We start from the raw sequence: 12,496 nt of genomic DNA, 5'->3' as shown, positions 1-12,496 counted from the left end.
CATTCTACTTGTTGGTGCTAGTTATTGGTTGCAATTTCATGTTTTTTGTTAGTTTGGTGATGTGCACTTTGCTGATCCGGCAGAATGGGATGTATGTATTTCGGAGCAAGTAGCCGGCAAGGTGTCTGCGACAGTGTGTCTGGGGAGTTTCTGTTGAGGAATTGAGCAGAGTTCTAGGCCTAGTCTCGCGTCGTGGCCAACGGTGAATCAAGGATCCCAGCAGCGTCTAAAAGGTTTAGCAGAGCAATCGCAGGAGCCTAGACTCGCAGACGCAGGGGCTTCTAGCCTGCCGTGACCGGGAAAGGAAAGACAGTCAGGGTAACCGCACCGGTGGACAGGACCCGGCCAGCCGGGTCCGAAACATCTCAACTTTGATTTTTTGGTTTTCGCACCGACGTATAAGACGGCCGAGGGTGCGAGATCGGGCTTATGCAGGTCGCACTGCATGTCTAGTACTTTCAGCAGGTGTCGACCTTGTACTGGGTAAGAGACGGGTTCTGCGACAGAGAACAGGCCACGGTGAGACAATCGAGGCTAATAATAATCGTGGTCTTGTAAGCTGTCGCACAGGGACCGGGCATCGGGAAAGATGGCGTGGTCAGGTCTTGAACAGATATTGCCTGTTATCGAGGCCTTCGTAAAATTGCCCTGGATTTGGTGCCAAGAACAATGAGTTGGCACAATGACGTGGGTATGATTAGAGCCAAGATTATGAATCGTGCAATTGGGTTTGTTCGCAGCGAGCATGTCTGGTGGGATACACAGAATGGTGGCATCGCCATGTGTAAGCCGAGGGCACTGAGTGATGAGGTGCGAGATGCGATGCGGAAGCAGCACTCCGCAGGCGATGTTGCCTTCAAATATGTTTCCTGGCTATAATTCAAGGATGAATTGGTTAGTAGAGCTTGTCAATCGACTAGTTGGATCATGTCTTGGATGAAATAGTATCGTTTTGCTGTTGAGTCCAGTGCGGCGTTTCCGAGGGCATAGTTAGGCAAGGGGTGAAATCGGATATGCTGGAAGCAAGCTCGCGGCTCGGTGTTGAGGCGTGAGTCCTTGCGTGCAAGGCTTTGGGTGAAAGTTTTCCCAGTGGTTGAGGAAAGAAAATTTGGCTACACGAGACATGCATATCACCGTCTGGGGGACAGTGGATGAAAGAGGAAAAGGGCAGTGCGTTCCCTGTGCGCGTTTGCTGTGTGTTAGACGACGATGCGGGTGGAATGGAGGTCTTGGCGGCGAGAGGAGGCAGATGCAGACAAACGGAGAGTATCATTAGAAGAGTGAGGCGCAGCGCTGGCGGCCTCGATGGCCAAGTTGCAGGTACTTGGTACCGTGGAACAGGTACCTGGCGGTGGCGCGTGCCCTATCGGGGCCGTGGACAGCGGTAGCCGCAGGGCTTTGGTGGATGGTGTAATTTGCACTGCAGTGGACATTTGGCATGGCCCAGCAGAGGTTATCACAGCAGTTATTGCAGCAGTTATTTGTTCACTGCAGAGGCTGTGGTGTGGCTGTTTGGAGCACAGCAGGCAGATCATTGGATGCAACACGACCGAGGCCGGCCAGGGACCAGCAGGTCGGTTTGAGGGTGGCTAGAACAATCTTAATCACCTTTGCCCATGACGGAGTAATAATAAGCCTTGCCAAATTAGGGCACTGCAGTGCAGACCAGAGTAGGCGCAGCGAGCAGCTGGCGACGGCAGAATTTCAATCTTACCTCCATTATCCGTACGCGGAGTACAATAACTTTTACAGCGTCCTGCGCCGTGGCGGTCCGCAATGCTCCGGCGCTGCTCCACTAGACAGTCTGGCAGTTTTACTCACTGACTGACTAGCAGCTGTTAGCTGAGATACCCGGCGTGGCGCGGGATAATGCATATGGCGCTTGGTAGTTTACGATAGGGGCATTCTAAAAATGCCCTTTTCGTCTCTTCCTCCCTAGCCCTGCCCAGTAATGCCTCACCGTGAGCCTCCAGAGGGGATGTGGTTTTGTTAGTAGGGCGCGCTAGAGGCTTTCTGTCACCAAAAACCTTCAGAGATTTGCACCTCAAAAGTGCCTGTTCGTACGCCAGGTACCTCGCAGGTACTACCGTCGGCAACCTGCCTCTACATCGTGAAGGCGAATCACCCTTGGCAAATCCCAGTACCTACCATAAACCACCACCCATTTTTTCACAGTTAGCCACAGCCAAAGTCCCTAAACCACCTCAGGCGGCAGGCCGACCAGCAGAGGTTGTCTTATAAACCCTCACCATCCATTCTATTTTTATTTTCTCAATTTTGCATTTATTCCCAGAGACAGTCCAGCTAGTTAGTGTGTGATTTTTTTTTCAATCTTTTTTCCCACTCCTCTACGCCCACACACCCCTCTAGTTGTCTCTTTGCCATCTCTCTCTGTGGCCCCCGCCATACCACCAGCGGCGAACCTGTCGTCCTCTCCTTGCATGTACCCTCTTGTACCCTTGTCTTGTCGTCGCCGCCGCCAGCCCGCAGCCCGCCAGCCCGCCAGCCCGCCTGGCCTCGACCCATCTGCCACCACCTGCCACCTGCTCCTCTCTTAATAATTCCCTGTCGCCGCTCCTCCCCCGTCCTCAACCAGCCCGCCTCCAACTAACTACCTGCCTCTAAACACTCAACCCTCAACGACGAGGAAATTTCAATCTTCTTTCAACGGTCGTGTGCATCGTGCTCTTAAGATATCAGTACCCCCCTCTTTCAAATACATATCTACATACTCCTCTCTGCCGTGCTTCTCACCACTGCCCCCACAGCCTTGTTATACAAGTTGAACTACAGCTATATCTGGCGCCTACGCTTTCCACTTTCGACCTGCGCTCTCGCTCGACAATCCGCCCTCATCTTCGCTCCACCACCAGCTAGCTCTGTGGCGACAGTCAAACGCCCTCTTGTTTTGTCCGCTCAAGACTATTAACACGCCGACACGGCGTCCTCTGCGCACTGCGCTTCTTTGCGCTTCTCGCCCTCTCACCTCCCTACGTTTGCGCCGCGTTCCATCTGGTCCGTCTGGCTCTGCCGCGCTTCAACAGGCCATCATCGCTTTCGAACTCGAGATTTTCGCCTCGTCCTCGTCCGTCACCAGCTGTGCGTCGCCAAGGCCCGAATCCTGTCGACTCAATCAGCCTTCCATTACCACTTCCCACGCGTCACCTCACGTCGTACACGCGCCCTCGAACCAACATTCTTCTCTAAACTGAAAATGCCCGAGTCGAAACCGAGCTCCGCTCCGAGCTCAAAGCCTTCCTCCATCAAATCTTCTGATGGCGTAAAACGGTCTCCCGGCCTTCGGCCTCAGGACGCCGAAAGCCCTTCACCCGCCGGCAGCGACTATGGCAAGCCTGTGGAGAAGTCTTCTGTCAAAGATCGCTTCACTCGCATGTTCTCCTCCAAAGAACCGTCCCGGGCTGCTACCCCTAACCCCTCCACCAACGGCGCTGCCAACGGCATCAGTGACGCTTCTGGCCGTCCCCGCGGCTCCTCCGTCAATAGCACCTCGGCTTCCAAAGCCGTCAAGGACGCCGCCGCAGCTGATAAGCCTGCCGATAAAGACAAATCCGCCCAGGCCCAGGGGAAACCAGCCGCTCCTAAAGAAGGCAGTTCCCGTTTCATATCCAATTCTGACGTCCAAGGCGCTCACGAGCATTATCTCAAGTCTAGTCGCCGTCAAGAGAAGCTCTCTGACATGTGGCGCAGTCTCATTGGCAAAAAGGCCGAGCCTACGCCGGACAGCGATCTCTCTCTCGTCTCCAATTGGGTCGACTCTCTCCGCCAGGAAAAGGAAGATGCTGCCAACGGTGCCAAGATTAGTCCCCACACCACGTCTACAACTCTCGTCGAGAAGTACGGCAAGTGCCAGGAGATTGTTGGCCGCGGCGCCTTTGGTATTGTCCGCATATCTCACAAAAAGCTCGGTGCCGGTGAGAAGCTCTTTGCTGTCAAGGAGTTCCGCCGCCGGCCCGAGGAAACTGAGAAAAAGTACAGCAAACGTCTCACGGCCGAATTCTGCATTTCTTCTTCGCTCCGTCACCCCAATGTCATCCACACCCTGGACCTCCTCAAGGATGCCAAGGGTGACTATTGTGAAGTAATGGAATTTTGCGCTGGAGGCGATCTCTACACACTTATCCTCTCTAGTGGCAAGCTCGAGGTCCAGGAAGCCGACTGCTTTTTCAAGCAGATGATGAGGGGAGTCGAATACCTTCACGAGATGGGTGTAGCCCACCGTGATCTCAAACCCGAGAACCTGCTCCTCACTACCCGCGGCGCGCTCAAAATTACCGACTTTGGCAATGGCGAGTGCTTCCGCATGGCCTGGGAGACCGACGCCCATATGGTTTCGGGCCTCTGCGGCTCCGCGCCTTACATTGCCCCCGAAGAATACACCGACAAGGAATTCGACGCCCGCGCTGTCGATGTCTGGGGCTGTGGTGTCATCTACATGGCCATGCGTACTGGCCGCCATCTCTGGCGCGTTGCCAAAAAGGACGACGACGAATTTTACGCCCGCTATCTCGAGGGTCGTCGCGACGAAGATGGCTACGGACCTATTGAGTCTCTTCATCGGGTATGCTGCTCTCGTGGGCTTTCTCATAGAAACACCGCTAACTCATTTCCGTAGGCTCGCTGTCGAAACGTCATCTACTCTGTCCTCGACCCTCATCCCACAAGGCGCCTGACAGCCGCGCAGGTGCTCAAGTCTGAGTGGGTGCGCGAGGTAAAACTTTGCAAGGCTGGCGAAGAGGGTCTCTAACACACTGTCCGTCATGCTCCTCTGCATGGCGGACTGCTCTGATGGTGGTCGGCGCTACACTTTTTTCTTTGTAACCGCCGCACATCTTGCAGCTTCTTGCTTGTACAAAACCTCAGACTGTGCAACTCTAAGAAGACTTGAGACATCAGGTCAACGATGATGAGACATGAAATTGCACGCATTCACGGCACATCTCGGTCTAACGCTATTTAGAGATCACTTGTTTATAAATTCTTCCTTTCTTTTTTTTCTTCTTCTTGTTGGGGTGTTGGAAGCCAGATGGGGAACATATTTGACGGTGTGGGCGTCGGGTTTTCCTCTTTGTATAGCTTTACACGTCTTTTGACGCCTCACACTTTTTGGCCCTTCCTTCTAGGAGTTTTTTTTTTTGTTGGGAAACCATGTTTATGGGGTTATACACCGATAAGCACTGGCGTTTTGGAGCATATTCATTCAATTCACCTTCTTTTGCTCTCATCATTATTACCACTTTTTATTTGTCCTTGGTTGTTTTCTTGTAATGGAAGTCAGCGCGGGTGTCGTCTGCAGCCGGGGGATGGATGATCCACGTCGGGACTTGCCGTCGGGCGGTTCCTCGTTTTTAGTTTGTTTTCCTTCATCGGTCTTTTTTATTTCTACGGTTTTTGCCGAGCGTGCTCAATATTACCAAGGGTATGGCGAGTTAGCGAGAGAAAGCTTGACCTTTGTTCCAAGTGCTGAGTGAGTTGGTTGATACTTGTCAATCACGGAGGGAACGGTGGGGGAGCATGATATGTAGAAAAGAGAAGCTTTTTGCACATGAGGCCGCTTTCTTCGCTTATAATATTTGCATTCATCTACTCATAGATGACCAGGACCATTAACAAACAACCAACAACAAACTACCCATCCACTCTTTGCGCCAGATTCTTCAACCCATTGCACACTCCCAGTCGTGTCTGCAATCCCAAACAACAAGGAAAACCGTAACAGAATCACATTCAAAAGTTCCCATGGCGCCATGTCCAACGACGCAAAAATGGGAAACGAAAAAAAGTGATGCAGGCAGGAAAAGAAAACACCAGCGTCTTCCCCCGTACCTGCCACCTCATGTACACAGACATTGTCTGGAAAAGTCACATCAGGACTCGGTCCTCGGCAACCATACCCCCCGTCTCAAAGAAGCGAAATAATATGATGTAAATATAAAAGGTAAAATATAAAATGCGTTCGATTCGTATGTGTAAGAGACACATGGTAGTGATACGTGTGTTTCTCAGCTCATCAAGCTCGCGGTGATCATGACATGCAAAGTCCTCACAGCGTTTACGAGTGGAAAAGGTCCCAAGCCCGCTCGCAAAGTCGCAAAAACTCTTCTCGCTTTGCGCGCTGTGATTCTGGGCTGTCCCGGCCCGCGCCGAAGGGGCCTCGTCTACTAGACGCAGGACCATGGCCAAGGGGCGGGCTGGCGCCATCTTCGTATTCCGCGCGGTTTCTTCTTCGGTTGTTGCTGCTGATGCGACCGCCGACGGGCGACGGGGGCGTGGGAGGTTGGTGTCCACCATAGTGCACAATCTTAGGCAGAAGCTCGGGACGGCCACCGGCAAGTTCTTGTTGGGCTTCTTCAGCTGACTTGTACTCTCTCGGACGCGCAGACAGAGGAGCCGGGTACGCCGAGTGGGGGTGGCCAGGCGAAGCTAATGGAGCACGGGAAGCAGAGCCATAAGTGGAGGAATGGTTGTCAGCGTGCTGGCCGTGGGGGAAAACATCGTGAATAGGAGGTAGGCGGTTGGTCGTTTGCGTCGCAGGTACGGGATGAATGTGCGATTGGCTGCCGTGGCCTGGCTGGGTTGGAATGTGGCGTGAGAGAGGCGCAGGGTGATGGCGGCCGGTAAAACTGTGGCCGAGAGGCGCAGACTGAATGACGCGCTCGTTGGCGAATTGCTCGTGGGAAGGCGCAACAATGGAGAGACCAGGAGGCGCCCGTCTGCGATGAGATGATAGGCCGGGCGTCTTGGCGGAAAACTGAGGTGCGCCATCACGATCCGGGTGAGTGCCGTCGCCCTTTGCCGACTGCTGCTGAAGACGGGCTTCGATAATGTGGCGCTGTTGCTCGCGAACACTCAGACTCCGCTGAAGCTGCTCCTTCATGACGGGGTTTTGGGTGACAAAGCCGGGGGACAGACAAGCCAGACCAACCTCTTGGATTCCGAGACCATCTCTAGCAGTCATGGGAAGAGCTGAGGCGGGCGCATTGCTGTTGAGAGTGTTCTTGGAGAGATCGAGTTTCCGCGGTCTGGGTCGAGCGTTGCCGATAGTGGGAGAGCCAGGCTCCTTCTTAATGACAACTTTAGGAATATTGACTTCGGGCTTGGATCTACTTAGCTATGTTAGCATCGGCGAACCCGGTGTACCATTGTGCTAACCGATGAGACTTACGCGCCGGAGGGGGAAGCTTTGCCTGAGGTAGGCACGGCTCTGGGGCTGATACTCCCAGATCTTTGAGCGGATGCCTGGGCGGGAGCAGGTTTTGAAGCTGATGACGATCTGCGCGCAGCAGGTGATGTGGCGCTGTTGGCCGTCGGGGCGACGGAAGCAGGAGCAGCAGACTGGATGGCCGAGGGCCGTTCGTGGGGCGCAGGAGAAGGAGCCATGGCGATTACAGCACTCATAGTTGGCAGTTGGCCGAAAAGGCAGATGTCGGGTTGCAGATGGAAAAGATGGCAGGCGATTTAGAGCTCAAGAGAGATGGCGAGGGTATGCAAAACCGAGTCTCAAGGGTGGCGCAGGCTGAGAGAGTACAGAAACGACTTTGACGAGGGGACGTCAAGTATATCAAGGCGGTAGTTGTACTAGACGCGTTTGCCGAAGCTCGACTGCAATGAAAGGCGATCGTCGGGATTCCTTGATATGCAAATATGCTGCTTGGTAGATTGGCGAGTCGAAGAAGCGAGTTGCTGACGCGTAGGTGGCGCGTATTAAAGAGAGCGGACGGGCGGATGGATTGGAGGACAGAGGTCTATCGCGGACGAGCAGACAGCCTGACGGAGCAAAGGAAGGGAGAGAGGGCGGTCCGATTAAAAGGATGGGCTTGGAAGAAAACAACAAACGTCGCATGAAAGAAGAGAACCAGACGCTTGGTTGCAGGAGGAGAGGAGGGGAAGGGAAGGAGAGGGTAAAAAAAAAAAAAAAAAAGTGTTGCAGAAATGAAGACAGACATGAAGGTGAAGGGCTTGGAGAGGAGGAGGGGAAGAGAAGAGCTGGACGAGGCAAAGTTGACAGGGCAAGGACGGTACCTACGGGCGTAGGGAAATTGAGGCGGTTTCCAGGTACCAGCTTGCCTGTACGATTCAATATCTGCTGCCGAGGTGGATGGCTAGGGCGGGCAAGTTGGAGCCGGATCAGGGGGACGATGCGGACGGTTAGTGCCTGTACTGGGCATGGCGCACTGTTCCACTAAATTGCCCAACGACGGGAGGTGGGATGCGACATGCAGCCCGTTGCAGGTTTACTGTGTCTTTTTTTGGGAAGTTTCTATTTGCATCTGGCTGTAGTATTTCCTGTTTTTCATCGACTTTGGTATTCGTTTTTCTCGTTGTTTTCTTACCAGCTGACCACGACAAGTCTCCCTCAACACCAATGCCATGTTCCTACCACCAACCTCCAAACCGCCAACCAGCAACTCCAGTTAACCAGCGCACAGGGGGAAACGGATGGGCCCAGGGGGTCCTTGGGGGTGTGCCGATGCACCAAATCTGGAGCAACCAGGGGCGAAGGTTTTGGGTTTAGTTTAGCTGGGCTTGGTTTGGGACTAGTTCAGTTGAGAGCGCACAGTTGTCAGTTGAGGCCGGGCGCTGGTGATGGCATTGGTCCGCCAGGCTTGCTGTCGTGGTTTGGGTGGCTTGAAGAGGGCGTGTGAGGGCGGCCTTGGAGGGAGGTGTGTGATACCGACACCTCTGTGAGGGGGGTCTCTGGACACCTGTCCTACAGATGTTTCTTGATTCTTGAACATTTTTTTTTAGATGCTCTGACACACTGTCATTCAATCAGTCTGATGTAGAAGAGGAAACAATCTGCCGGCAATATCATGCGAGCAAGAAACATGGAACTCGCAGGGAGTGAGTTCTGCTAGTACGAATATGCCCGAGCCGGGACTCAAGACGCGCCTGAGGCTGCGCCAAGCGTGCTCCAACTCAACAGAGCGCTGAATTTGGGGGGGTGTTTGCCCAGTGGATTTGTCCTCCTTGCAGCCTTTCAGGGGTCTGTCCGCCACTGAGGGCGCCAAAAGCTGATGGCTGGTTGGTCGATAGCTTGCTGCTCGAACCGCCCAGCCCAAACCGCTAGCAGGGGTCCGGTCGCGTCGTCGTTGTGGTGCGGATGAAGAAATTGAAAATAAATTGTGAAAAATAGATTGGCATTGAATAGAGCAATTAAATAGAAGAATATGTCAAGATTCGGACAGGCAGGCTGTCGATTCGTTCGCATGATGTGTGTGTCTGTGTGTGCCTCGGCATGCCGATGAACAATACTTGGTACATCAGCCGTGTTACTGGTACCATGGTTCTATCCGTGATCTGGACGGAGTTTCTGGCTGGTACTGTATCCCTACACAGCCAAACTCTTGGGTTGCCGGGAAAGTTGCCGAACTATTCCCTTCGGCTAGAGCTTGCTTCACCGATGGCTGGTTTACATACTCAAGCAGAAATTCACCATGAGTTTGGCAGCTGCCCTTGTCCGTCTCGGTCTCACCGTCGCCACCGTCCCGTCAACTTGGTTACGAATACTTTGCTGCCCAACAAGTCAATCAATGAGAAAATACAGAAAGTATTACTAGTAATCGACGATACGACGTCACACCGTGCTGAAAATCTATCTGCACGCATCAGGGGTCGTGGTGGCTGACCATGGGTGCAGCCAGCATGGGGTTTACACCGCAGTCTTGCTCGTTAATCCACGTCATTACCCGTGTCAGGCAGAATATGGTGATACTCGTCCTTGTCGTCCAACTATAACGTCTCCTGTGCTATGCAAACCTCTGCTTACATCCTTAGCAGGAGGGGGAAATTATCCTAAATACTGCCGGTGCCTCATTTTTTCCTTCTCCTTCACCTTTAATTACCGGCAGGGCTTTGCATTCGCTTCACCGTTTCAGCGATTCGCAGGATTAGTGCCGACGCGGCAATGCGCCTCAAGATTGATTGGGCATCGCCGCCTATAGCCTTTAAAACCGCCGAGCAAAACTCTACTAGCAATGCAGTCCGGCATGTAATGCTGCGTTGTCTCTCTGGTTTGCACGCAAACATGACTTGGCACCAGCCTCCTCCCTGTCCGTTTCTTTGCCTGCCGCGCTTGCGTATGCGACATACAAAAAGGAACAGCAGCTTGATACACCGACTGTCAAAGACATGCAAGGAAACATGGATGAAAGAGATGCCAAGCTTGAGCTCGCATGCCCGCATTAACACATTTGAACCCTGCAATATATCCGTACCGTAGAGCCGTTTCACCAGGTTCAAGTTGACTAACTAGCACAAAATGGTTGTTTGCACTTGCTGACTACGAATGCGATGGACAATCCCAACTTCATTTCAGCGCCAGTCCCTCTGCAAATCCTTTTTTTTTCTCGTCACCAGGAGAGGAAAGCGAGCGAGCCAATCCGCCGCGGCAGATTGCCGTGACCGCAAACTAGTTGTTCGCTCCCTCCCAATTGCCGTCCTTGATTACAGTCTCTGACCGACGACTGCACGGCCCTCCTGATAACTAGTTGGCTACTAAAATCAGAAAAAGAGGTCTCCTGTATCCGTAAAAAACACTGGTAAAGAATAATGCGAAATATCACGCAGCAAAACGATCAATGAAGTTGTCGGTCATAACTTCCAAAACGTCAAAAGAAAGAGAAGGCGGAGAGAAACAAGAAAAAAAAATGTAAAAAATACTCGTCATGGAATTCATTGTACGTCATCGGCTCATGCGCGTACAAGGCTGCCAAAGACAAAGAAAGCCCTTCATGGTAGTTACCAATAACTACAATAACTACCCAGCACACACACACACACACACACACACACACACACACACACTGCAGCCACCGGGCGGCTGAGTGCAGTTCTCATCACATTAGCCGCTCGCGTGCACGCTCAATTCGTCCATCTCACGAGCCTCTTTGCATCTGCATCGGCGCGCCCGTCGTTTGAGTGCAATATTTAACTAGTCGTAATTAGTAGTAGTTAGCACACGGGACAAGAGGGATGCCGCTTCTTTGTTCTCGCCTCCCCGCCTTTTCTTCGCATCCTTCTCCCCAAGCCCTGCCGTCTGCACTGGACCTTTGATTCCCTGGGGATATTTACCTATGTGGACAGTATTAAATATGACATGACGACGAGCGCGACTAAATCATCAAAAAGAAGAGCAAAAAAAGAAAAGAAAAAGAAAAAGAAAAAAAGGCATCATCTATCCCCCACCATCGAGCCCCGCCAGCACCTGAGACGCCAACGTCTCAGGTGTTAGAGGAGGGGCCATGGCATGGGTTTGTTTTCTTTTGCCCTGTTCCCTCATAAACTACTCCGTAGTAAGGCACTGACTGGTATTGACTGGTAAATCGTGTCGCTGATAACCCCATTCGCCTCACACATGTGATGCGGCTTACTGGGGGGCAAGTACCCTATTCACGGTCCGAATTGTCGCATCAAGATGAAGGGCAAAAAAAAGAAACAAAAAGCCCAGCTGCGCCTGTCATAATAATCTTGAAGCAATTTACTGCCAGGCTTGGCCAATATCCCCGAGACGAGAAGACGGCGCCCCGGCCTTTGCTTCTTTGGTAATTTAGATATTTTGATACGCGAGGTTGTCCAGCAAAATGCCAAGTGGCAATCTTTTACTTCAGCCTGTCAACTCCCAGTAACATCCATCTCCCGGCATCGTTTATTTGTGCATGGACGACGCAGACATGAAGAATCCCTGCACGTCAGATCCATACAAAATGGGACTTTCACCCAGGCCGGTTGCGGCCGGCGCGTGCTAAAGAAACAAGAGCAGACAAGGGGTCGTCATCTCGACCTGGCTCCTGGGCTATTGACTGGTTAATCGGTATTTCTTGATCGTCACATCCTAGCAAATGTGATTCAGATGATGGAGTTGTTTGGTTCAACAACCCGCAGTCACGTAATACCGCTCCGTCCTTTCCGCCCCTCTCCCCGTCTTCAAAATTCTGAGCACCTGCCCATCAGGTAGTCAAAGCCCAATGGAGCGTTTCAGCAACTCGTTCGACGGAACAAGTGGCGTCGAGCTAGGGGCTTCGCTCAAACACCTCGACACACACCCTCTGCCAATCCGGGCAACCAGAGGTCTTGGGACGGAGGCGATGAATCCAGCTACGAGATAAAAAGAACGCGCCATCCCCGTCTTACTGAAACCACTTTACATGCTACCCGGCTCTTCTCGGGAAACGTGACATTACAGTAACCGGTGACAAAGGCGTTGACTACAACATGACTAACCATTGGTGGCTACCCTATACCAGTCTTTGCAATTCGGACCCGAGACGGGAGTGGTGCCAATGTCATCCAAATAGCGTGATTTGATTGTCTGAATGCATGATTTCGGTGCGATTTCCTTTTTCCTCTTTGTACCGAGACCAATCGTTGCCGTGGTCGCCGCTGCTGTTGACGTCGAATCACAAATTGTATCAACTCTCTCGCTGCACCTTGACGGGCTAGCTTCCGTACATGCCTTGACAGCCCTATACGATAAAGG

At 52.5% G+C, this 12,496-nt stretch overlaps 2 protein-coding genes across 2 annotated transcripts; one reads left to right on the top strand and one right to left on the bottom strand.

Annotated features, from left to right (window-relative positions):
- Positions 1 to 3,214: 3,214 nt before the first annotated feature.
- ISF_01358 (serine/threonine-protein kinase hal4) lies at positions 3,215 to 4,765 on the top strand (the record flags this gene model as incomplete). Its single annotated transcript, XM_018844965.1, has 2 exons — positions 3,215 to 4,579; positions 4,634 to 4,765. The coding sequence occupies 2 exons, from the start codon at positions 3,215 to 3,217 to the stop codon at positions 4,763 to 4,765; spliced, it is 1,497 nt and encodes a 498-aa protein (XP_018707731.1).
- A 1,305-nt stretch (positions 4,766 to 6,070) lies between these two features.
- ISF_01357 (hypothetical protein) lies at positions 6,071 to 7,398 on the bottom strand (the record flags this gene model as incomplete). The annotated part of the gene is made up of 2 exons (XM_018844964.1): positions 6,071 to 7,121; positions 7,184 to 7,398. The coding sequence occupies 2 exons, from the start codon at positions 7,396 to 7,398 to the stop codon at positions 6,071 to 6,073; spliced, it is 1,266 nt and encodes a 421-aa protein (XP_018707730.1).
- Between the last annotated feature and the right edge of the window lie 5,098 nt (positions 7,399 to 12,496).

Source organism: Cordyceps fumosorosea (genome assembly GCF_001636725.1).
Source record: "Cordyceps fumosorosea ARSEF 2679 chromosome Unknown scaffold_2, whole genome shotgun sequence".
In the NCBI taxonomy this organism is placed as follows: domain Eukaryota; kingdom Fungi; phylum Ascomycota; class Sordariomycetes; order Hypocreales; family Cordycipitaceae; genus Cordyceps; species Cordyceps fumosorosea.
This window is presented reverse-complemented; position numbering and strand designations above follow the sequence as displayed.